The sequence below is a fragment of the Mustela nigripes genome, chromosome 6, assembly GCF_022355385.1.
Source record: "Mustela nigripes isolate SB6536 chromosome 6, MUSNIG.SB6536, whole genome shotgun sequence".
Classification (NCBI taxonomy): Eukaryota; Metazoa; Chordata; class Mammalia; order Carnivora; family Mustelidae; genus Mustela; species Mustela nigripes.
Window position 1 is genome coordinate 85,719,035 of NC_081562.1, and position 26,846 is coordinate 85,745,880.

At 39.8% G+C, this 26,846-nt stretch overlaps 1 protein-coding gene across 3 annotated transcripts in view; it reads left to right on the forward strand.

The window, feature by feature from the left end:
• DIP2B (disco interacting protein 2 homolog B) overlaps window positions 1-26,846 on the forward strand; it is a 224,741-nt gene that overhangs the window by 165,530 nt on the left and 32,365 nt on the right. For 2 of the 3 annotated variants that reach the window (XM_059403106.1, XM_059403108.1), the window contains 14 exons: window positions 1,570-1,661; window positions 3,375-3,485; window positions 4,801-4,924; window positions 5,544-5,653; window positions 8,405-8,507; window positions 9,660-9,724; window positions 12,389-12,482; window positions 12,970-13,089; window positions 14,940-15,054; window positions 15,610-15,749; window positions 16,640-16,776; window positions 19,275-19,355; window positions 21,935-22,062; window positions 23,860-23,974. In XM_059403106.1, the coding sequence (XP_059259089.1) occupies window positions 1,570-1,661; window positions 3,375-3,485; window positions 4,801-4,924; window positions 5,544-5,653; window positions 8,405-8,507; window positions 9,660-9,724; window positions 12,389-12,482; window positions 12,970-13,089; window positions 14,940-15,054; window positions 15,610-15,749; window positions 16,640-16,776; window positions 19,275-19,355; window positions 21,935-22,062; window positions 23,860-23,974 (1,535 nt within the window). The remainder of the gene's footprint in view (window positions 1-1,569; window positions 1,662-3,374; window positions 3,486-4,800; window positions 4,925-5,543; window positions 5,654-8,404; window positions 8,508-9,659; window positions 9,725-12,388; window positions 12,483-12,969; window positions 13,090-14,939; window positions 15,055-15,609; window positions 15,750-16,639; window positions 16,777-19,274; window positions 19,356-21,934; window positions 22,063-23,859; window positions 23,975-26,846) is intronic. The other variant, XM_059403107.1, reaches the window with a different exon arrangement.

Sequence of the window (26,846 nt, forward strand, 5' to 3'; positions counted from 1 at the left end):
AGCCCCGCATCGGGCTCTCTGCTCAGCCGGGAGCCTGCTTCCTTCTCTCTCTCTCTGCCTGCCTCTCTGCCTGCTTGTGATCTCTCTCTGTCAAATAAATAAATAAATCTTTTTTTTTTTTAAAGGGTAACTTATTTTTCTTTTAAAAATTCCTCTAAAATAACTTTATTTTTCAATTTTTAATTTTTTTAAAGATTTTATTTATTTATTTGAGAGAGAGAGAGAGGGAGAGCTCAAGCAGGGGTGGGGGCAGAAGGGGAGGAGGAACAGAGAGAGAAGTAGACTCTCCACTGAGCAGGGATCCCAGGACCCTGACTGAGATGATGACCTGAGCCAAAGACAGACAGAAGCGATCGAGTCATCCAGGTGCCCCTGTTTTTCAATTTTTAACAAGAAGAAGGATGGATTCAACCTGGGCTGTGAGATTTTGTTCTAGTTTATTCAGACATATTCCTTTTTCCCTTCAGAATTGAACCACATTGTCCACAGACCTAGATACAGAATAATTTTAGGAAAAAAAAAAGTTTTTATTTAAAGAACTGGACAGTTTGATGTGAGTTTAAAACTCTAGCTGCCCCTCTGAATGAGTTATACGTAAAACTGACATTTATTCAGAATAACATTGATTGCTTTTTCACTTTCTACATTGTCTAAGATAAGAATTTCTAAGGGTGTTCAGAAGGAGGGGGAAAGAAGAAGATAAAGATAAAGATAAACTTTTTTTTCCACAAAAAGTGGCTTTTAGCATTCATTTCAGAACTTATATATTAATTTCACTCATGTATCCCTTAAAGCAGTTAGCTGACCAAATCTTTACATGTTTTTTAACATCTATGAATATATCCACGTTTCACCTAATTTCCATATTGTCTTCACTGAAGTACAGTGGCATGGAATACTTAATCGTTTGAGTCATACTTTTGCTTTGCAGTTTACCTCAACTATCTGATGCCATTTATGTAAGTGCTTCTTCAGAGGAAGCTTAGAGCAGAGTAGTCTTCTGATTTTTAGCCTGTTAAAAAAATTGTTGTCCTCCCTTTAAATGTGATCAGCTCACATCAGATTGTTTCTAAAGATACTCAGATTAGGGGCACCTAGGTGGCTCAGTGGGTTGAGCCCCTGCCTTCGGCTCAGGTCATGATCTCGGGGTCCTGGGATTGAGCCCTGCATTGGGCTCTCTGCTCAGCGGGGAGCCTGCTTCCTCCTCTCTTCTCTGCCTGCCTCTCTGCCTACTTGTGATCTCTGTCTGTCAAATAAATAAAATCTTTTTTTAAAAAAAGATATTCAGATTACTTCACAAAAGAATTTGAAATATTATCTATACCAAAATGAGCCATCTGGTACTGTTTTCTTTTTGTTTGGAAATAGGACTGGCTTTTGAAACTCAAGTGAATATAAAGCATTTTTTGGTGGGTATAGGGCTTTGTATGGTGAGGGGGCGGTGACGCTTGTCTAATGAGTCATTTGGAAGGGCCACTGTCTTACTAAATGTGCTCATGAACTGAATGCTGCCTCGCTGAGGTAGGCCTGTGGGGTTTTTTTTTCTATATGATTCTTTTCTTTTTCCAGGAAAGTTGTGGAGCAGAAGTTTAAAGTTGGCCTACACACTGCTTAATAAACTGGGGACCAAAAATGAACCTGTATTAAAACCTGGAGACAGGGTAATTGGTTTTTTGGTTTTAGGGAGGTGATGGTTCATTGTTTTCTAATATGCACATTCTGGATTTTTAATGCACAACAGCACAATTTATATAACTCTTAGTCTTAAAAAAATGAAAATGGTTTGGTTCCAACTCAGGTTAGCTCAGTTCCAGGTGATAATTCTTGTATTCATAGATTAAAGGAAATTCACATGTCCCTTTCTGTAGCTGCTACTCAGTAAATTCTTGTGCTAACACAAAGAAAGAGGAACCTAACTCTTTCTGGAAATAAATATTTCAATAACCAGACAACAAAAATAGCAATAAAGCTGACTCTTGATTTTTTTCATTACAAATTACCCCATAAACATTTTTCAAAACTTTTTCTGTGTTTCTATATTATATGGAAAGAGAGGGACACCCATGTTTTATAAAGAAAAAAAATGACATCATTTAATTTCTTCTTTAATTGAAAGTGACATTAAGCAAAATTTTGAAGAGTTTTTTCCTATCAATGACTTTTTCTAAGAAAATACAATGACTTCTTACCATCAGATGTTACTTTCTATTTGGTATTTGTAGAATGAAGCACCTATTCAACAGACTTCTTTTTAGTAGGCTCATGATATAGAACCTCCTGGACTAGACTTTTAAAAATACTTTTGCACTGTGGCAGAGGGCACCTAAAGGGTGGCTTCTACTTAAAACTGTGACACATGAGGGTTCCCTGGTCCTCACTGAACCCTAAGAAGGTAATTTTTGTGTCTTCCTAACACCATGGACACTTGTGTGCAGGAAGGAAACAGGTTGTCTTAAATGTTTTTTGGAATTAACATTTTTTAGAACTCTAGAAAGGATTAGCAGCTTCAGGATTAACCTTATCTTGGGAGTGAGTTAAAAAAAATTGAAAGTAAAAAAAAAAAAAGAATTTGAAAGTAAAAGAAGGGGAAATAAGAGTCTGGTGACATAATTAATTTTCACATGTTAATCTATAAAATTCTAAGCCAAGTAACAAGCTCCCCAGTGATAATGGTTTTGCATTTCTGGAGTAAATTAGGAAGGGTCAGTTATCCCTGTGATGCATTACAGGTGAGATCACAGTTTTGAACATAGTACATGGGTTCCAGTATTTATCTTTTGTAGATGAATTAACGTTTTATCTGTGATGGCTTGTGCTAGTATTACTTGCACCCATTACCTGTGCCTTCATGCTAGAGTACTTGCGTTGCTGATTAAGTGAGTAAAGATTAATGCAGTGAACTCATAAAAGAATAAGAAACGTTGGTGCTATAGTGGCAATCGAGTTATGAGTTCTCTGAGAGTTGTAAGGGCTATTCTCAAATATGCTGGCCTATCTAGAGAGACCCATTACATTTATTTTATTACTTTAATCCTGCATTAAAGTAAAGGCCTTAGGTTTCACAAGTAATTAACTTACTACTTAAGGTGAGTTGTTAACTGCTCAATCACCAATAGAATTCAGTGAAAAATTTTTCTTATGATGATGATGAATTGCATTATAGTTTCCAAAACGTGTCTAGTATAATCATGGGGATGGTAGAGATCCTTTTAGACGTGTGCATCTTTCTCAGTAACTTAATTTAATTTAGGCTCTTACATAGTTTTATTGTGTTCTTGAGACATGTTACATATAAATGTTTATCTTAAAGAATGACATTGAAAGTATTAGTCTGGTTTTATTCCTCTGTTTTTGAATGTTATTATGCATTATAGGTAGCCCTGGTTTACCCCAACAATGATCCAGTCATGTTTATGGTGGCTTTTTATGGATGTCTCCTGGCAGAAGTGATTCCAGTGCCTATAGAGGTACCTCTTACCAGAAAGGTAACATTGCTAAATTTAAGAGGAATGTAGCCTGATGTGACATGGTGGGCATCTGGTTCTTGGATCAATTGACTCCTTCATGACATTAGAAACAGTGTAATCATTTTCTTAAGTACTCAGCTTCACTTGCTAAAACCATGAGACTTGTAGACAAATAATAATTATTATTATTTATAAGTTTCAGGAAAATAGTATTCTTTCAACTAAGTTAGAATTTTCATGGATAAAATTTAAAAATCCCTGGGGCATACCTTACTTTTCAACAATTACCATTTATAAAGAGGATCCCTGTTACTTCCTTGAGACTATAGATGATCCACATTTATAACAGGTGAGACCTTTGTGAAGGGATTTCCTTTAACTATATCATTCAACCGGGCATTTCCCTGAAGTTGGAGGATGATACAGAGACAGGATATTACAACTCCGGGGAATAAGATTTTACTTTACTGACACATTAGCCCATGCAGCATATGTCACAGATTTTTAAGTTAAAACAAAAAGATTTCTCTGTGAACTCTCTGACCCTACTTTTCTCCTGCAGTTTATTATTGAGGGATCATGATAAAGACAAATATGGTAGAGACTGTGGATTTACAAGAAAATGGTTATTTTCGGAAAGGAATAAAAAAAACGAATTGATAGCATCCCTGAAACTCTGGTCGATGGGGTATAGTGTCTTTAGTCAGGAAATCATAGGGTTGTTCTTAAATTATTAAGTCGGCTGTTTTTGTGTGGTTTCATAATGATACTGTCAAGGTGATGTTTTAATAGAAATACTTCAGACTATGTCGTTTGTTGTTTTCTCTTGTGTGGTCATAAGGCTTAAATCCTACCTCCTTTAAAATAGTAAGGAGTATATGGATTTGAGTATAACCATCCATTCACTTTCATTGTAAATTTGGACATTTGGTTGTCCATTTAGATTATTTTCTTCTGACCTGGGTTGCTTTGCTTTTGAATTTGGGGATATGGCTAGGTCAAGACAACTTAACCATGTTCACATCACATCCATTTCACTGGCCTGAAATTAATTTAAAAGGGGAACATTGCTGATTTTTTAGTAAAATGGTCACATTGGCTGGTAGGATTCATCATTAGCAATGTCAGATTAGTAGAATATTTGATTTGTACTCAGAAAGCCATTGTATTGTAGAAATTGTTTGGAAGAACATATTGTCATACAATTGCCAGGTGTCAGTGGGGTTCCATGAGTGTTATCACACAAGTGCCAGAGCATTGCTCAGTGTTAGGGCTGGGGCACGGGTGTGCTCACGTTCACTCCCCTACTGTGCTCATTATCTTTCCTCCACAGGATGCTGGAGGGCAGCAGATTGGCTTCTTGCTAGGAAGCTGTGGTATTGCCTTAGCTCTCACCAGTGAAGTTTGTCTAAAGGGGCTGCCAAAAACCCAGAATGGAGAAATTGTACAGTTTAAAGGTTAGTAATATTTATACTTGAATTATCAGTTAAAAATTAAAGCTTATACTTTAATTAGTGTTTTAATTTAATAATAGCTAAGTACCTAACATCTATTTTCTTATGTAATTCTCACATTCTTATGAAGTAGGTACCATTATTATCCCCATTTTACAGGTGAGGAAACTGAGACACAGAGAGGTTAAGTAATTTGCCCAAAGTCATAGCTAATAAATGACAGAGCAGTGATTTGAGCCCAAATCTGTCTGATTCCACAGCCCAAACCCTTAACCTTTATGCTAATGGTTGGAAAAAGCTACCACTCTGTTCATTAAAGCTAAATGCTACATGTAGAGACAGAGGAAAGAACACTAACTGCAGTGGACTTCCACTGCCAAATGGACCTTCCAATTGTTGAGGTAATGTCAAGGCCTGAAACATAGCATGTGGAACGATTGTACTTTTGAAAGAAGGTATAATTGTCTGGTGGTGTATCACTAAAAACTACTAAAAAATACAGTCTTTTATTGATTTTACAATGACCTTGATTTGGTCTCTTGATACTTACAACAACCAATTCAGTGTGAACTCCTTCCCTTATAGCTTAGGCAATTCAATTTTTATTTTGGGTTTGATTTAGGTTGGCCCCGGCTCAAGTGGGTTGTAACAGATTCCAAGTACCTTTCAAAGCCACCGAAAGACTGGCAGCCCCACATCTCTCCTGCTGGTACAGAACCAGCATACATTGAGGTAAGTCCTGGGGCTAGAACATACATTCTGGCTTCCTGTGGCTTCAGTTGCCATCTTATAAAATTTAAAACTAACCTTTTGCAGTTTTAATTTTAGAAAAGCCTCCTGGTTTGTTAGAGTTTCATCTTCTGGCTTGTAAAATCCTTGTAGTGGGCCTTCTAATTGTTTTTAACATAAATACCCATTCAAGAGAAAGACAGCCAAAATAATAATAATAATAATAATAATAATTTGATCCTTGTCATGGAAGATAGTTAAATAAGACCTGAAGATGTACAAGGCTTTAAGAAATGATCAACTGGCAGAGATATAGCTTTGCTTTTGGGGAGGTAGGGGAGTGGGAAGCGAGAGAATAGAGAAACAAGGAAAGCAAACAGCTGTGCTTAAAAAGAACAACTTAACAGATAAAAGGTAAAGAACAAGAAGAAACAAACAGCTAGAGGGTTTGATATTGAAGGTCAGCGTAGGACATCGAGTGATCGACAACATGCCGTTTGAGGGAGTAAGTCCTCTTGTGTAGTAGGCGCCAGGCTGAGAGCTGCTTCCAGCGCATGATCTCAGTCAGTCCCCACAAGTACCCTGTGTGGTTGGGGTTGTTACCAAATTTGCTTGAGAAACAAGGAGACCAAGACTTAGTTTGAACTCAGGTTGAAGTACAAAGTCCATATAACTCGAAAATGACAGAGCTGGGACTTCGCACTCCCATCTGTTTCACTTTAAAAGCTGTGCTGTTGATGACTCTGCATCATGCTGGAGGCATGTTAGTAAATGCTCACCACCTGTTGGTGAAATTAACGATAAATTCATGAAAAGAGAAAAGTTGGAGGGAAAAAATCCACCCAGCCTTGAGCCCTGCGGTAATAACTGGCTGTAAAAGGGAAGACAGTGGGCAGTAGCTCTGAGAGGGGATGTGTTTTTTGTTGGATGGTTTGAAAGATGGAAGAGATTGGAGTATGTTTAAATGACAGACAAGTAAACAGGGAATTAAAACTTAGCCATCAGTTCTCAGTCCATATCGTCTCTCAGTGAGGACATAGTTCATCACACCAACCTTCTTACCTCTGTTCACTGGCTTCCCGGACCACTCCATCAGTGCTCCTGCTTCACCCACAGCTCCTTTTAAGGCTTCTTTACTGGGTCTTCCAAAAAAGTGAAGGGCACTTCATTTTGAGTCCCCTGCTTGGCTCTCTGACCTCATGTAGAACTACCGCCCTCCACATTTCTGGGCTTTGGCTATTCCGAATTAACTTGGAGTTTTCACTTAGGACCCTCTTATTACCCATGGGCCGTTTCTAATAAGTTTAATGTACCCTAGGAGTCATAGGGAGCTATTAAAAGGTTGTGAGAAGAGTTTGACAAGAATAAATATGTTGTTAAAAGATGTATCTGGTTTGGTTGGGTTAAGAAGGTAAACAGGGAGTCCAGCTTTTTTACAGTTATCTGGGTAAGCCCAAGTTCAGGGTGAGATGAGGATAGAGGAAAGAGGGTGGAATTGAGACAGGAAGGAAGTAGAAGAGGCAGGATTTGGGGCCTGAATCTGGAGAGGGAGGAAGCAAGAAAGACTCTCAGGTTTCTGACTTCAGTGACAGGGTAGATGATGGCATCCTATATTAAGAAAATAAAGCGGGGCACCTGGGTGGCTCAGTGGGTTAAAGCCTCTGCCTTTCGCTCAGGTCATGATCTCAGGGTCCTGGGATCGAGCCCCGCATCGGGCTCTCTGCTCAGCGGGGAGCCTGCTTCCCCCCCTCTCTCTGTCTGCCTCTCTGCCTACTTGTGATCTCTGTCTGTCAAATAAATAAACAAAATCTTAAAAAAAAAAAAAGAAAGAAAAAAGAAAATAAAGCAAGAAGAGTTCATGGGCACAGGCTGAGGATGAGGAATACTGTGGTGGATACATTGGGTTTCATAGGACTACAGGTCGTTCAAGGGTAACAATTGACTATATAAGTCTAGGTATCTGGAAGGAGGACTGGGTTGGAGATCGAGAATTGGGAGCCATCAGGCGAGTGGTACCCGATGGAATGAAGTGAAAAGAGAAAGCAGAACAGAATTTTCAGGAAATGCCAACGTTTAAGGGATGGGCAGAGGAAATGGAATGGGGAGAAAGGGGGAGAGACTATGAATAGGAGAAAAGAGTATCACAAAGCCAAGGAAGGAGAGAGTGTCAAGGAGGGAGTTATCAAATGTTACAGAAATGCAGGATAAAATCAACTATGTCATATATCCTTTTGATTTAACAGACAGAAGTTGCTGATCTGGGTAAAAAGTAACTTGGATGACCATTGAGGTAAAAGGCAAAATGAGAGTTGATTGATTTGTAGGAGGGAATAGGCCATTTCTAGGTCTCCCCCTCCCAATGTGGGAGCTTCTGACAGACAGGAGCCGCGTCTTCCCCAACTTTCACTCTGCGGCGCCCTGCTTGCTGAGTAGACCTGATGCTTCTGTCAGGGCAACTCTAGTCCCTTGTTTGTCCAGCTTCTTTAGCAGCCACTTCACACTGATGACTAATTAAACTTTTAAGAATTTTTCACACATACTTTTGTCAAGCTTCATCATTCCTCAGTCCTGTCTTTGCATGATTAGAGTTTGGGGCTCTAGTGTATAGCCTCAGATATTCATATGAAACATATTAAATTCAGCCCATTACCATGTCTTATCTGGGTTTCATATTTGAATTCTGGTTTGTCATCCGAAATAACCCATTTTATTGTATTTTCTTATGCTGTTGTTTTTTGTGTGTTTTTTTTCTAGTATAAAACAAGCAAAGAAGGGAGTGTAATGGGAGTTACAGTGTCCCGCCTTGCAATGTTGTCTCACTGCCAAGCTTTGTCCCAGGCCTGCAATTATTCTGAAGGTCAGACTTCATCCCGTGACTGCCCTCATTGTGAGCCTCAGATATATGTGACCGTGAGCAGAGTGCTCAACGACTCATTTCCAGTTAATGACCAAATTCAGAGTGAAATTCTCTAAGACACATTCTTGGCTTGCTTTTGCTTTCTTCTTTTTCACAAATATGCTGTAATTTAAAGGAACTAAAATTCTGGGCAAACCAGATATGTAAAGCATGATTTCTAGAGTGTAGAAATAGAAAACAAATTAAAACCATGTGTTTACTAGCTGCAGAATGTTGGATATCCCTGTCTTCCTGTGTATGTGGAGTTGACGTCAGCTGTACATTGGAGTTAGAGTCAAAGAAATCTGACTACCAAAAGGCACAAATTATAACACAAAAACCTATTCTGTATTGTTGAACTTTAGATATGTTGATCTAGTGTAATGACTGTTTGCCTTAGAATGTTCTTTATAATATTACCTTTTTAATTTTCCTTTCATAAGAGGAAACAAGTGAATACATGTTCATTAAAGAGCAGCATTCTTGTTTGGTAAAATGTATATATGTATGTATAATGGAAGCAATCAAAATGCCAGAAAATAGGGATTGATTAAATTATAATGTGCTCAAGTAGTGTGTTATTTCCTGAGGCATTATGACTCCTGTTCTTGAATATTAAAGATACAGGGAAATTGTTTCAATATATCATTAAATGGAAACAATTTAGATATAGAGCAGTATGCCAATTTTATTATGGTAGGGATCTGTCTAGATAGAATTATGCTTGTGTGTATATGTGTGTGTGTGTTATGTTACACATGCATACCAACTTTTAAATTTTCTCTAGGAAGTAAATTTTTTTTACACATATTTATGAAACTTGAAAAGTTTCTAAAATAATCATGTGTTCTCTATATCATTAGGAAAAAAATATTATCTCTTGGAAGACAGTCTCTACATCATAAGGAATTTCAAACTCTATCTTTTCTGAGACCAATGTTCAGTCCCCTCACCAGTGTGAGGGGGTCCCTCAAGTAATTAAAAGACTGTGAGAGCTTTAAGTGATTTCTTCAGAAGTATCAAATCAGTTGTTTAATAGAGACAGGTGAGACAATTTTGCTGATTAACACTAACGATGATTTCCTTTTGTTTTTCCTTTTTTTTAAATTTTAGGGGAGACAGTAGTAAATGTTTTGGACTTTAAGAAGGATGCCGGGTTGTGGCATGGCATGTTTGCGGTAAGCTCCTCAGAATTATGGCTTCAGGGGCGCCTGGGTGGCTCCGTGGGTTAAGCCTCTGACTTTGGCTCAGGTCATGATCTCAGGGTCCTGGGATAGAGCCCCACATCAGGCTCTCTGCTCAGCGGGGAGCTCGCTTCCCCCTCTCTCTCTGCCTGCTGCTCTGCCTACTTGTGATTTCTCTCTCTGTCAAATAAATAAATAAAATCTTAAAAAAAAAAAAAGAATTATGGCCTTCAGTGTAAATTGTGCTTATAATTTAGGCCAGTGTGTGTGCTATCTAATCAAAGCATCTCACTGTGCTTGTTTGAAATTTAAGCTCCCTAGAGATCAGTAACATTTTCTAGAAGGATTTATAATACAAATTGTAACTTTTTTCCAAGGAGAATGTAATTCTGTTTTTTCTTCAGTGTGTGGTTGGGTATACGTTTCACACAGCAGTTTGTGGGAGAACTTAGGATCAACATTTTTTTAAAACATCAACCATCATAGTCCCACTTTCCTGCAAATGACTATATATTTATTTATGATTAACAAAAGTATGTTTGAGGGCGCCTGGGTGGCTCAGTGGGTTAAGCCACTGCCTTCGGCTCAGGTCATGATCTCAGGGTCCTGGGATCAAGTCCCGCATCGGGCTCTCTGCTCACCAGGGAGCCTGCTTCCCCCCCCCCCCCCTTTGCCTGCTTCTCTATCTACTTGTGATTTCTCTCTGTCAAATAAATAAATAAAATCTTTAAAAAAAAAAAAGTATGTTTGAGATTTACCTCTTTTCTTTTCTGAAGAAAGGATTACATAAATGTATTTAGAACATGGCATCTGATCTTTCCATTGGGCGAAATATATTGGATGACTCAATGCAACAATTAATAGAGTAACAAGGTAGATCAGGCTGCTTCTGTAATAGAGGAACAGGTAACATGCTATGGAAATTAGGCCAAGGGGAGTTCCTCCCAGCTTTAGGATCACCATTTTCTAGAATAGTGACAGTTGAGTTGGACTTTGAGAAATGGGTAAGATTTAGCCATTATAGAGATATTTTGGGGGTGGAGGTAGAGAGGGCCACTGAAGTGGGAAAAGCTACCGTGTATATAGCATGTTGAGAGATAAACGATCTGAGAGTTGCAAAGGACCTTCAAGAGAACATCTCGTCCGGCTTCCCTGCGCATTGCGGGGATCTGACAAAGAATAGACAGTGAAGCCTGGGGGAAGAGGAGGAGGATTCCCTTTCTCGCAGGACACCTGAAAGTAGTAAGAGCCTCTTCCTTGAGTGTACGTACTTTCTAGCTCATTTCTGAAGCCCCTCCCATTTTGTTTTTTTGATCAGAGGTTAGAACACCCTTTCAAGGAGTTAGAGGGAATTTTCTCTTTGTGATACAAAGAGCAAATTAGGGACATGTTTAAAGAATTGGTATTAACACCATTTTGTCCTTGAAATCCAAAAATTTGTCACCATAGCTAGAAACTGGGGGAGAGAGGTTTACAACAGTATCTTCTTGAGGGGCCACTTAGGTGGTAAATAAAATGGCCGGTCTAAATACCAAGACTTAGTTATTCTGTGCTCTGGATCTCTTTGGGGACAGGGAGTCCTGGGTGTGTGTGGTTTGGGGCTCAGGAGAGACACAAATTGCATGACCCTGTCAGCTCATTCAGCCGTAAAATGTTCCGCGACATATAATAAGTCTGAGGAGGGCCTCCTCTAAGAATCAGGGAAACTCCGATTTCTTGCTTTGTAATACCCACCTCTTTGTGGTGTGTGATGAGCATGTGGTTGATGAAAGCGCCTCGTGGGTTAGAGGGCGGTTTGGCAGTGTCTGTAGAATGTTTAAAGCACATATCCTATGACCCAGCAGTACTACTTTTCTGTGTCTACTATAGACAAACACTTGCACATATGCACCCAGAAGTAAGTATAAACGTATCCCTTGAAACATTGTCTAGAATAGCAAAAATGTTGTCAATAACAGGGAAGTGGCCTAAATAATTTGTGATATAGTCATACTGTGGAATAGTATGCAGCAGTTCAAAAAGAATTCTGTCGATCTCTTAGACTGATATGCATAGATTTAACCATAAAGCAATTTAAATGAAAAAAGCAAGCTGCCAACATATGATGATATGATGCCTTTTATGTTAAAAGTACATTTAATTGGGCGCCTGGGTGGCTCAGTGGGTTAAAGCCTCTGCCTTCAGCTTGGGTCATGATCTTAGGGTTCTGGGATCGAGCCCCGCATCGGGCTCTCTGCTCAGCAGGGAGCTTGCTTCCCCTCTCCTCTCTCTCTGCCTGCCTCTCTGCCTCCTTGTGATCTCTATCTGTCAAATAAATAAATAAAATCTTTTTTAAAAATACATTTAATCAAAAAATAAAATAAAATAAATACATTTAATCTTTCTATGGGGACAAATATGTTTGTAAATATTTAGAAAAAGGACTGGGGGGATTAATGCCAGATTCATAACCGATTATCTCTGAGGTGGAGAGGAGGGAACCAAGCTTGAGGATGGGTAGCGAAGGAGACTTTAACCTTAGAGTTAATATTTCAGATTTTTTTTTCAAAGAGCATGTATTATTTGTATGATTAAAATCATTAAAAAAAATCTGTTCGGTTTTAAAATGCTCAGTATGTATTGGGTATTGATTACTTTTTCTCTTTCTTTGCTTTTCAGAATGTAATGAATAAGATGCATACAATTAGCGTACCCTACTCTGTTATGAAGACTTGCCCTCTCTCTTGGGTCCAAAGAGTACATGCCCACAAAGGTAATTATACATAGCATATGAGCTTTAATTATGTGCCTGTTTGAACTAAGATTTCAGGGATTTTCAAATTGCTCTTCTAGAGACATAATTCTATGCCTTGGTGGCTTGACAGGTTTTAGAATTCAGTCGCTCTAAAATCAGGTGTGTTGGCTGTCTCACCTCACTCGACGTCCTTTCTTAAGAGTTGAGATGAATTTGCTTAAATCTGAGCCCCGAATTAGATTCATTGGGTGCTTCAGTGTTTAAAGCTGCCTTTGCTGAGCTATGTGGCCTGCCCACAGATCCCAGTAAACAAAATAACTGTGTGTCCTGTCAGCTGTTAGTGCTTCAGTGCACCTGGCACCATCTCTTTGAAGCCTTTTATATTTTCTGTAAGTGAGAATCATGATCCCTAAAATAAGTAAAAGTGTTTTTATGGTAGTATATTAAATATATACCAATTTTAGCACGTACGTGTGTGTTAACTTTATCCCTTTTGAATTTATAGCCAAGGTAGCTTTAGTAAAATGTCGAGACTTGCACTGGGCTATGATGGCACATCGGGACCAAAGAGATGTGAGCTTGAGTTCCCTCCGAATGTTAATTGTAACTGATGGAGCTAATCCCTGTGAGTATTTCTAGAGTGTGGGTCTGGGAATATCCTTTCCTTTGGTAGGTTGAGGTTTTTGCCCCCTTTCTATAAGCTTCTCTCTCTTTTTTTTTTTAATATCTGCATGGAAATGTAATTCACATACCGAAAAACTCACCCATTTTGGGCACCTGGGTTGCTCAGTGGGTTAAGCCGCTGCCTTCGGCTCAGGTCGTGATCTCAGGGTCCTGGGATCGAGTCCCGCATCGGGCTCTCTGCTCAGCAGGGGCCTGCTTCCTTCCCTTCCCCTCTCTCTGCCTGCCTCTATGCATACTGTGATCTCTCTCTGTCAAATAAATAAGTAAAATCTTTAAAAAACAAAACAAAACAAAAAAAAAACTCACCCATTTAAAGTGTACAGTTTGGGGGTGCCTAGGTGGCTCATTGGGTTAAGCCTCTGCCTTCGGCTCAGTTTATGGTCTCAGGGTCTTGGGATCGAGCCCCTCCTCAGGCTCTCTGCTTAGTAGGGAGCCTGTTTCCCCGTCTCTCTCTCTGCCTGCCTCTCTGCGTGCTTGTGATTTCTCTTTCTCTGTCACATAAATAAGTAAAATCTTTAAAAAATAAATAATATGGGGTGCCTGGGTGGCTCAGTGGGTTAAGCCTCTGCCTTCAGCTCAGGTCATGATCCCAAGGTCCTGGGATCGAGCCCCACATTAGATTCTCTGCTCTGCAGGGAGCCTGCTTCCCCCTCTCTCTCTGCCTGCCTCTCTGCCTACGTGTGATCTCTGTCTGTCAAATAAATAAATAAATAAAATCTTTTTAAAGATAAATAATAAATAAATAAAGTGTACAGTTCAGTGGTTTCAGAAGATGCTCAGTTATGCACCTATCGCTGTGAACTAAGTTCCCATATCCATCAGTACTCACTCTCCATTTCTCCCTCTCTGTCCCCTAGCCCTAGGCAACTGCTCATCCGCCTTCTGTCTCTACAGATTTATCTGCTCTGGACATTTCATATAAATGCAGTCCTACTACATGTGGTCTTTTTCAGTTGGCTTCTTTCATGTAGCATGTTTTCAAGATTCACCTGTGTTGTAACATGTGTTCGTGCTTTGTTCCTTTTCATTGCCATATAACATTCCACTGAATAGATACACCACATCTCCTATAAGCTTTCAAAAACACCCCTTCTCGCTCACTCATTTATATCCTTTTTCTATCATGTGACTCCAAGGAGAGATAAGATGGTAACCTGGTATGACCAGGTGTCAGGACTTTATGTATATTCCTGCTATGAACAAATCAGAGGACTTTGAGAAAGCTTTTAGAGATCTTACCATGTTACCTGCTTTGCCCTACAAGCACCAACACTCTAAGTAGAATTAGGTAAAGCATTAGAAAGTGTGTTCTTTGCCATAAATGGATTTCTGTCAGTAGTCACAGTGGTATAGTAGTCATCTTGGTATAAATACAGGTGTGGGGTTGACCTTAATAAGAAACAGATTGGAGAATAGCACATTGAAGAGAATATTAGCACTATACTAGTTAAACTAGTTACTATGGGAAGGGTTGCTCGCTTCCAAACGAGCTGCCTGTGGGCTGCAGCACATCTCTGCTATCTATCGGGCCGTTTGATAGGAGCAGCCCTATCCCAAATTGTGACTTTGAATAATATCAGTGACCTATTTTGTGGACTGGATGAACATTTATTTGTCCTTGAAACGTATCCACCATCTCACAGGACAAGTGAAATATCCATATGGAATTCATGATGCCCAGTGAGAGTTCTCATGAAAAGCAAATGTGTCTGCTCTCCACTCTTTACCAGTTTTCCGCAGTAATGAAAATCACAATTTCAGCTTTCAAGTTGATCTGTTCCAACTCCTTAGGGTCTGTGTCGTCCTGTGATGCCTTCCTGAGTCTGTTCCAAAGCCATGGACTGAAACCCGAGGCCATCTGTCCGTGCGCTACTTCTGCTGAAGCCATGACTGTTGCAATCCGCAGGTATTGTCCAGAATGTCAGTGCCCTTGATGTATGTTACAACTCCAATCAGGTGTGCAGTATTTACCAGCCAGTGACAAGGGGTGCTAATTTCTGCTTCAGCAGCCTAAAAGTGAAACTGACTTGGTAAAGCAGTTTGAAGCATCTCGTTTATTTTCCCCACTCTTGCCCTAAGAGTAACTGGTAAACTGAAAATTTACTTTAATTATTCTCATCTCATGTTTGTGAATGAGTTCTTTTTCTGTGCTGTTTTGCTCTTCAGACTCCTTTGTTAGCATCTTAGACTACAAATAAGCTATTCTTGATTACAGCTTAAGTATGGAAAGTACACCCGAGCCAATATATTCTTAATATTGGGTTTAAAATTTATTTTTTCCGACTGAATAAATGTGGCCTGTGCTTTGTACATGTGATGTTAGTTAATTTGACATGTTTTTGGCAGAGAAAAGGATTTTTTGATGTGTGGTAGCTAGAGGAAATTTGCTTTCTTACATATTTGTACTTTTATCTTGATAATATGTAATTTGACAAATTTGATGAGTTTATTTTGATTTCAGGCCTGGAGTTCCAGGGGCCCCTTTGCCAGGAAGAGCTATTCTCTCAATGAATGGATTGAGCTATGGGGTAATAAGGGTCAATACTGAAGATAAAAATTCAGCACTGACAGTCCAGGATGTGGGCCACGTAATGCCTGGTGGTGAGTACTCCATAGCATTTTTTGCTTTTCCATAAAGATTTGTCATTAGAGATAGTAGTAAAGCCTGATAAAATATGATACCCTCACCCAGGAATACAGAATTTAGCACTGAGCCATTTAAGTTCTCAAAACCTCTCTACTGGTTCAGTGATTCTAATTGTACTTACTTTCCAGTAGTATTGTATGATTTAATTGAATGATTTGATAGAATTTTTCATATGGAAAGCTTAAGTATGAGTTGAGCTAAAGTTGTCTGGTTTTCACTTAATTGCCAAGACATTGCTGCTGGCAGAAAGTTAGAGCGTACTGCTTCCTTGAGTGAGTTTGATTTAACCTGTTTCTTTGGACTTTGTAGTCATTTTTAATAGGTTACTGTCTTGAAGAGCATCTGAGTGGCTCAGTCAGTAAGCGTCTGACTCTTGACTTCAGCTCAGGACATGATCTTGGGGTCATAAGGTCCAGCCCCATGTTGGGCTCTGTACTCTGTGCAGAGTCTGTTTGAGATTCTCTCTATCCCTCTCCCTTTTCCCCTCTTCCTGCCCACCCACTCACACACACACACACACTCTCTCTCTCTCTCTCTCTCTCTTTCTTTAAATAAATAAGTAAAATCTTTAAGAAAAAAAATATGGTCTTTGAAACTTTGGTCCACATCTGTTGTAGTTTTATTTGCTGAATTTTAAAAATTAGTTGTTTATCACGAGGGCTAAAAGATGGACATTTGAAATATATCTATATAGTATCAGGTCTATTTTTGACATTCCTGTTTGGTATTCTAATTACTGCCACTCAGTAAATGCAAAGCTTTCCTGGATTCGCAGGGTTGAAGCTGTTACTTTACAAAGGTTTTCCAGAATCTCTGCCCCTTAACCATATTTTCTACACACTAGGGGTGATGTGCATTGTGAGACCTGATGGACCTCCCCAACTCTGCAGGACAGATGAAATTGGAGAAATCTGTGTGAGCTCCAGAACAGGAGGCATGATGTACTTTGGTCTTGCTGGTGTGACCAAAAATACATTTGAGGTACATGATATGAAAGTTTTGGGGGAAACTTACTTGATGGGGTCAGGGTCAAATGAGCTGGCCTGCAGGAAGTAGCCTAATGGAGCAGCTAAGAGAGGGTACTCTGGAGCTAGGTTGCTTGAGTTCAAATCCTAATTCTGCCACTTAATAGCTGACCTCGGGGGAGTTCCTTAACCTCTCTGTGCCTCAATTTCCTTATCTTTAAAATGTGAAAAATCATAATACCTATCTCACAGGATTGTCCTGGACTAATTGAGTTTGAAAAAGGCTTAGAAAAGCCCTGGCACATGGGAAGTACTGTTTATCTGTAAAGTAAAGGAAGAGTAAGAGGCCTCACTAAAGTTCATTCTGGTGAATCTGAGTTTTGTATAAAGCCCATATATTTAACTTTAAGAATATGTTGACAATGGATTCCTCTCTCCAGAGTAGACTCAAGTTAACCTAAGCCTGTGAAGACTGGTATCAACCAGAATACCAGGTTACTAATGAAGAACTCTCCTGTGCCAGGGGCTGACTACTCCCATTATTCAGTCTTTCAGTCAGCAAATACTTACTGAGCACCTTCTGGGTGTCTGGCAGTATCCTAGAGGCTTGTGGTATATCAGGAAAACAAAGCTCCTCAGATAGCTCATATTCTAGTAGAACCAGCACATTGTTGTCCCGCAGACAGTTGCGCATGTGAAGACAAATGGTAATGAAAGTTTTCCTGGTGAGCCTGGAAATCAGAACAGGTATAATAAATTGCCTGTATTTCATAATTGGGATTAACCTGCCTCAGGGTAGCTTTTAGGGAACAGAAAACTTTCTATGCCCATTCTATGGACCATTATAATTAGATAGGGCTTATTATATGAGCACTACCAATTTTCGGTTCTTGGAGCTTCCTTTTTCTAGAATTGATTCTCCGTCTCAGTATGCCAGGGCACATCTGTCTACCTACCATTATTGGTACGTACCATTATAAGATTATGTAGCAACAGATGTAACTGATGGGACAGTGTTATCTATATGAATGATGTAGTAGCCAGGAAAGGTTAAGAACTCCTGAGCTAACCATCATCTGTGTTTACATAGCCTAGTAGAATATAAATTATGAAATGTCTGTTATTACCATCAAGCATCACATCATCATTATTGCTACTACAATCTTGGCCTGCCTTCAAGAGTTGTGACCAATTCACCTTAATCAAGAAATTGATAAATTCTTAACAGGTTTATTGCCAGGCTCTTGATTTGCTCTCACAGGTGACTAATTACCTGTGCTGAGTGTCTGTACATTTTACTACTTTAAATCTCGTGCTACTTCTCTTCTTTTTAAATGCTTGGAGTACGTAGGCTTCCAATATCTGAATTTTTCATTATTGCATTTTCCTTACTATAAACAAGATCCTCAAGCAGTGTTTGAAGATACTGAATATTTTATTACGCTGCCTTTCATACAAGAGCAGCTGCCTAGTCAAAATTCTCAGACTTTAATATCAAACTGCTAGGTCCGTAATGATGAGAAGATTTTGAAATTTGCAGTATAAATTTGATGATAGTGAAGTGGAATAAAAATCCTAAAAGGATTTTTCAGCCTCCAACCCTTGGTTTGGGCTCAGGTATGATTGCATGGTTGCGGGATTGAGCCCCATGTTGGGCTCTGTGTTCGGTGTAGGGTCTGCTTGAGATTCTCTCTCCCTCTCCCTCTCTCTCTCTCTCAAATAAACCAATAAAATCTTTTTTTAAATAAAAATGAGCTATTGGTGAGAAAAACTTGAAAGGGCTCATGCCTTTAGTACAAATACACAGAAATCTATACAGCAGGATTCCATGAAGCACATTTATAATAGTAAAATTAGATGGCCTCCCTAGTCAGAAAGACTGCTTACACTGTAATAGTACTAAATTCTCATAGTTTCCTGAGGACCAGCTCTAGGCCAAACACTGTGCTTACATCTGCAGATCTGTTTACATTCCCTTCATCTTTACCCTAAAAGTGCGAGAGGCATTGGGAGTTCTATTTTATGGCCAAAGAAACCGAGGGTTCAGGAAGTCCAGGAGCTTACTAGTACGTGGCAGAGCCAAAAATTGAGCTCACATCTGACTTCAAGGACTACACTATCCTGTCCACAGTGTGGTGATGTATCATGGAACTATTGAACAAACAGAGCTAGAGCAACAATCACAAACTTGTAGAGATATCCAAAATACATGTTATGTGAAAAATATATAGTATGGGAAAAAGCAGGTTGCGAAACAGTATATATAATATGATTTCTTTCACAAATATAAATTCTTAATATGTTAATATATGTACTTATGAAAAGTCCAAGGGAATCACAACAAATTGTAAATGTTTATCCCTTAAAGGTGGTAATACTGAAGTCACTATTTATATAATTTTAAGTTTTCAACAAGTGTATATATCACTACTGTAATTTTTTTAAAGACTTTTAAAAAAATCAAATACATATTTTAAGAAAAAGCAAATATTTTCACTGCTTTCTGTCTTCTAGGTGATTCCAGTGAATTCTGCGGGCTCTCCTGTTGGGGATGTGCCCTTCATCCGGTCAGGACTCTTGGGGTTTGTGGGTCCAGTAAGTGATAGATTCATGTTTGTTTTGGTGTATCTGATCCAGATATTTGTACTTTACAAAAGTTTCTGTCACAGAACAGAACAAGTGTGGATTAAGAATATTAATCCAGGGCGCCTGGGTGGCTCAGTGGGTTAAACCGCTGCCTTCAGCTCAGGTCATGATCTCAGGGTCCCGGGATTGAGTCCCGCATTGGGCTCTCTGCTCAGCAGGGAGCCTGCTCCGCCCCCCCCGCCTGCCTCTCTGCCTACTTGTGATCTCTGTCTGTCAAATAAACAAATAAAATCTTAAAAAAATATATATATTAATCCAATACTTTAGATTCAAGAGTATTACAGGGCCTCTCTTAGATTTAGAGCAGTTTTTGTAAGAATGTCATAAACTGAGTTAATATTTATTGCTTTTGTTACCTGAGTTAATTTGACTCCTTCAAACTAAGACTTTTTTTTTTTTTTAAAGATTTTTTTTTATTTATTTATTTGACAGAGATCACAAGTAGGCATAGAGGCACAGAGGCAGGCAGAGAGAGAGAGGAGGAAGCAGGCTCCCTGCCAAGCAGAGAGCCCGATGTGGGACTCGATCCCAGGACCCTGAGATCATGACCTGAGCCGAAGGCAGCGGCTTAACCCACTGAGCCACCCAGGCGCCCCAAACTAAGACTTTTTAACTTTCAAAAAGCTCTTCATTTAGGGCATGTGGGTGGCTCAGTTGTTAAGCATCTGCCTTCGGCTCAGGTCGTGATCCCAGGGTCCTGGGATTGAGGCCTACATCAGGCTCCCTGATGGGAAGCCTGCTTTTCCCTCTCCCACTCCCGCTTACTTGTGTTCCCCCAGCCCCTCTCTTTCTCTCTCTCTCTCTCTGTCAAATAAATACATAAAAAATCTTGAAAAAAAAAAAAAAGCCTCTTCATTTATTCTTGCTCCATTTCTTTGATTTGATTTCTGTGTTTCAGTAAGTTAGAAGAGTGCTGAAAAAAGTTATCTTAGCAAAGGGAAACCATCATAAATAGTGCACAAGTCATTTTCATACAAACTAGAAGCACTACACCTTGAAATCAGTGTGCTTTCCAGCAAATGGTGTTTACAGGCACTGAGTTTACAGAGACATTTAGGAGACAAAAATCTCTTCTCAGAGAGCTCACAGTTACCTTCATGAGCCAACAAGGAAGGTAGAGAGGAGGCAGATCATGAAGGGTTTTATATGACACAGTGGGAAGTTTGATTGTATTTTATGAGGAACAGACATTCGTGATCATAGTTAAGTCCATATATCTCCATCCAACTCTAATGACCTCCTTAGTCTTTCTTCTCCTCTTACCGACTCAAGTTAACGTGAGGAAAGATCTGATTTTATTTCTTCCCCACCATTTGTGGGGGCAGGGCATACCTGATGGCTTACCTCTAAGGGGAGATATCCTATCTATCGCTGTCCTAGAAGGAGAAATCTAGAGCTACTATCTTGACTTCTCTCAGCACCAAAAAGTTCTGCAAAACCCAGACCCTTTTAGTTTACCTCTTCATGACTGAGGTCCAAGAGGGGGCTGCGGCATCCCATCTGCATTCCAGGAAACAGAATAGAGTACAGTCCTACCATCTCTTAAGGAAGATTTCCTGAAGATCCTGAGCAGCACTTCTTCTTATGGCTCATTGGTCAGGGGGCACTGAAATATGCTCTTTATTTTGGTCAGCCACACCCAGCTGAAAGTTCAGCTGTGAAGGAAATGGAGAAGTGGAGATCTGTGTCTGTCTTTCTCTCTGCTTATTCCACCATAGCACTTTTCAGACTATGTTGGAAATTTCTTTTCCATCTTCTGAGATTAACCAGTAGCTTCCTGAGGCTAGAAGCTCTGTTTTATTCAAATAACCCCATCGGTGAGTCACACTACATTGTGTGCGATAACTCAATGACTGACGTTCATGTGGAGATGACTACCAGATAATTGAGTATGTGTGAATTGGCCAGGAAATTTAGGACTTGTGTAATGAATGGAAAAATCAATTTATAGCAAATGGGTCTAGGAGAATTACTGAGAAGTATTACTTGTACAGTGATGCTTTTAGGGCATTGACAGCAACGTGTCCTGCAGCTGTGTTACCTTTTTGGAAAGGAGAGGCTCCTCCACTGTTTCTTAGACCTTTAATAACCTGTTTCTAATCTTGCCAGATGGGAACCGCATTACCCTTATAGACCTAAAACAAGCATTCTCACATTCAGCTCTTTTAATTTTTTCCTAATTCCAGTATTAAATGGTTCACAATTTTTTTCTTTGCATCTGTGTTGTGAATAGATACATAATTTGGCATCATGGGTAAGGAAAGAAACTATACTTGTGCAGAATCCTAGTTGTTTTCTTATAAAATTCCTCTCCGAGAATAAATATAAATTAATTCTTTTCTTATACTGTAATTAATTGTAATATGCTACTCATTCCCTCTCCCCTGATTTTTGAGGCATAAAACACTCTTAGAATCCATAAAATATTGTGTTGTTTTCTTATATTTTTGATGTGCTCCATTTCAAGTAAAATATATGTTTTAGTATTTAAATAATGGAAATCAGGGTAAATTATTGTTACCTTTCAGGGCAGTTTGGTGTTCGTGGTTGGAAAAATGGATGGGTTACTGATGGTTAGTGGTCGAAGACATAATGCTGATGACATTGTTGCTACTGGATTGGCTGTTGAATCAATAAAGACTGTTTATAGAGGAAGGTGAGTAGTAAAAATTATATGTTAGCACTTCCAGTGGAATCTAAATGTATCTTTACAGGGTGATTTGAGTCGTATTCTATAGAATCTCTAAGTGATTGGATTATTTTTGGCTAACCACAGCAAGAATTGGCCTTTGAATATTTATCTGAACATGGCAACTTCTTTGGTTGGAATTGAGAGGAATAAGATATAACCATATCCTGTACTTCAGTTTTTAATTATTACTATTTATGGAATTTTGAGGACTCTGGAGAATTCCACAAAAACATTGAACTTCCTGCAGTCCATCAAATTAGAAGTGGTGCCATTCAGGCTAATTAAGATAGATGCTATGCTGTAGGAATTTTACATCTGAGAATTGTTTCTCTTACTCTTCTCTAACTAAATTATTACAACATTTTAACACAGAGATTGACATAGTACACAAGTGCTAATTACAAATTCCATGGATAAAGTCAATTGCAAATCCTTTTATCTTTGCTTATTAACACAAGAAAAGATACTTGGTACATATTTGTGCAGTTCATGTCTATCTAGTAATTTATAATCATGGATATATATCTATATATCTTTATATCTATATCTATAGATATAGATATATCTTTAAAGCACTCAATGTCCCTTTAGATTTTTAGGAAATAGGAAAAATTAATAAAACCACAGAGAATCAGTTCCTAAAATGCATAGTTTTTGTGATGACGTGGCTTCCTCTGAGATGTAAACTTAGTGGGGCACTAGACTCTCTCTCGGGTCACTGTTGTATTCCCAGTACTCAGCACAGCACGTGGCACACAGTAGGTGTTCAATAAATACATGTGGAATGAAGGAAGGGCATATTTAGCTCTACAGTGACTTCCATTGTTTCATGCATCCATTCAGCAAATATTTATTGGGTGCCAGCTGTGTGCCACTGTTCTGGACGCATGTGGCAGTGAACAAAACTGGCCAGGTTTCTGCCCTTGTGAAGCTCACTTTCTCATTAGGGGAAACAGACAGTAACTATAGAGACAGAGAAGTCAAGAACACATGGGCTGGTGCTAAGTGCCATGTAGGAAGAACACAGGGCTGGGTGGGAGTGTGCTTGCTGGTTTGTATAGGGTGGTCTGGGAATGCCTCACTAGTAAGGGGACGTTTGAGCGGAGACCTCACTCAGAACATCCCCCTCCCCTTGGCCTGCCAGGTTCCCCTGCCTGCCCTGGCCTGGGTCTGACCTCTCCCCACCACTCTCTGCTTCACTACTCTGCTCCAGGCACACTGGCCTTCTTGCTGTTCCTCAAACCTGCCAAGCTCGTTCCTACCTCAGAACCTTTTCGCTTTCCGTTCCTTCTGCCCGGAAACCTCTTCCTCCAGATCTTCGCATGGCTCGCGTCCTCACTTCACTCAGGTCTCTGCTCCAGTGTCCGCTCCTCAGGGAGGCACTCCCCCACCACCCTGCCTTCAGTGGTGCGGCTGCCCCGCACACCGCTCTGCCCCTTGGCCTGCCTTGCTTTCCTTCCCAGTGTGTACTCCAACATGACATTATTTTATATTTATTTGTTCTGTGTCTGACATGCAAGCTCCATGAAGACAGGGACTGTGTCCCTTTTATCACTCTGTCCCACTGTTCATGCCAGTGGTGGTTTTTAGTACATGTTCTGAGTCCTCGTTTTAATGGTAGTGACTGTGGCATTTTCTTTTCTAAACGACTCACTTCTGGGTAGTGTGGTGGGGATGTCTCCTCTCTGTTATTCCAACTGAGCAAAGCAAATAGGTCTGGTGGTGAAGGGAGTCCTGATGTGTTTGATCTGTCTCTCTTAGAATTGCTGTGTTTTCTGTGTCTGTATTTTATGATGAGCGCATTGTGGTGGTTGCGGAACAAAGACCCGACGCCTCCGAGGAGGACAGTTTCCAGTGGATGAGCCGAGTGTTGCAGGTGAGCACACACCCAGGGGACCTGTCCGGGCAGGTTGGCTTTGCCGTCACAGGTGGCGGCAGCCACTGAGGAAGTCTTCTCTTCATTGGGCCAGTTGTGACACCTTATTTTTGTCTTGCCAGTCAGTACTCAGACATTCCGGGTACCATTAACAAAATAATATAATTAGTACCGTTTCTCCCTCTGGACTACCTAGTATTTTTCTGCTCAAGTTGCCAAAAACAATTGAATTGACCTGCCTCAGCAAATTCTTCCCCCTTTTTTGTGTGCCCGAGTGTGTGGTAACCAGGAAAGTTTAAACTGACCGTGTGCAGAACACATCTGTGACAGGAATCAATCCACTTGTCAACAGCTGTAGTCCTACTACATATGTTCTGTAATGGGTGGCTCGCATGCAGGGGTCCAAGCAAATGTAAGATGTTGTTCTTACTCTGAAGGAGCTTTCCTGTGGAGTTAGAGAGCTAGGTGAGATAAGCTGTTAGGGAAGGAGGAAGACCTGGGTTCTGTGTAAGGGATATGTCACTAGTTGCACTAGTAGCACGGGTAGCATATTGAGAAGAGTCTGGTCTTCATTTGCAATTACAGCCTTTGAATTTCAGCACCCCTCAGTTCCAGATGTTACTTAACCTTACTGAGTTTATTTCCCAACCTGTAAAGTGGGGATAAAAGAGCTGTGGGAGGGATTCAGTGAGATCATTATTTGAAGTAGACAGGATACTGTATACTGAGAGTCATGTCAGCAAATACACATAGTAGGCCCAGTAAATATTTGTGGTCCAAAGAAAGCATGGACTGTCTTCGACAAAGAAGATTCTAAGTTATTGGAAGTGTTCCCAGCATTATTGCTTGTCTGCTTGGGGCATTTGGGTGTATTCATGCCACTTAGTAGTAATGTTAGAGAAATGATGCAAGCCTGAGATGAGTGATAGTGCTAGATGCCTTTCAAAATTTCTTTTTATCTTTGGGGCCTGTGGTTCTGAATTATCAGCTGATAGAACATGGGCTATTTGTAGCAAAAAGACAAGGAAGATAATCTGCTGAGCATTGGCTGGTCAGAAAAGACTATGAAAAGGTGGGACTGGGCTGATCTCCAAAAGGAGATGGCTAAGAATCAGACCTGCACAGAGAATATTGTTCATACCATTCATGTTTTCGAACAAACAAAATGCTTATTTCATTTGGAATGAATTGTGAGGCATGATAGTAGAATGTTCTGATGAATTACACATTTTTTTTCCCTATTAAAGAAACTGAAACTTCCCTACATGTTTCTTATTTTTCCCTGGAAAGCAATTATAGGAATTATATGCACTGCTCACTTGCTAATCCAAATTCTTGTAAAAGTCATTTGGAGTCTGATTTGGGTATGAAATGAGAGGGCATTATTTCCCCAGTAATTTAGCTTCTCAGCTTAGAGTATTTGGATCTACAGTAGTGCAATAAGGACCCCACATGTTCTGGTAGGTTAGAGCTCAGAGGTTAACACCGGATCTACGTATAATATAAACTAAATACTTAACTCAGCACCTTTTAAAGAAGGTAATGGATTGATGACTTGCCAGGTAGTGTATTTTCATGGGGGAATCCAGGCTACAGGTAATAGATTTACTAACTGTCTATATATTCTAAAATACCAGAGACTTGGGAACCCTGCCAGACTTTCTATTTTCCAGTTGTCTCTGTTGATTAGTAGGATAGTCTGAGGAATGTGATGTTCAGGTTTATTCCTTTGCACTGTTAAGTTGTTTTAATAAAAAGCCTTGTCAGTCTTTTATGATCATTGGTCCATTCTTCTAAGGCTGTATCTTCTTTTCAGTAAGATTTATGGGTGATGCAGTTGAACTCTCTCAGGTATGTTTGGAACTAGTATTAATAGTCAGTTTTAAAAGGTGGTTGAAGCAGAGAATCATAAAAATGAGAAATTCTTCAAGTATTAAACTTTTACACAAAGCATACAAATATCTGCATTCATTTCATATAGAGCAGTATGTGTAGGAGTACACCAGTTTGCATTCCATGTTAACCTGCGTCTGTAAGCGACATCTAATTGGATGGTCTGTGGTTTCTATTTTCATTTCCTGTAAGTTAGACTAGAATGCAAGTATGTGCAGAGGGACTGGAACACATAATCCTTACCTTTTAGAATTAACTTGTGTTTACCAGCAATAGCTTTTTGAGTCTTTCCAAACAAACCACAACTCTCTCTGTCCTTTTACACTCTGTTTTTATCAATTGATGTAATAGTTAAATTATGTGAACACAAGAAATGCACAAAAGGTGTAGAAGCATGCACAGCTGGTATTCAGCAGGAGCACAGGTGCGTGGCTGGGAGCGATGGTGCAGTGAAGGGGCCAGTGACCTCCAGGGTTCAGTGTGCAGTGGGCCTCCCCTCAGTGTTTTGCAGACGGGATTCTGGGTAACTCAGTGAGCCAGTTAAGCCAGAACCCACTTCCAGGGTTTCTCTTGTGTTCATAATAAAAATACTTTGCCTCTACAGAATTGAGCTGTGTTGTATATTAAAAGAACCAAAACAAATCTCTAGGTTTTGGACATTAGCATTCAAGAGAGAGCATATTGAGGTGTACGAATCAGTATCCACCGCTGTCCATTTAGATCGTATCTTACCCATCCTCTGTTGATCTCTGCCATTGCTTAAAGAAATATGAAACTTCACATGTATGAGATCTTAATAATCTAGGAGATTCTAGACCTACAATGGATAGAAAAGGAAAAATCCTGGGGCGCCTGGGTGGCTCAGTGGGTTAAGCCGCTGCCTTCAGCTCAAGTCATGATCTCAGGGTCCTGGGATCGAGTCCCGCATCGGGCTCTCTGCTCAGCAGGGAGCCTGCTTCCCTCTCTCTCACTCTCTCTC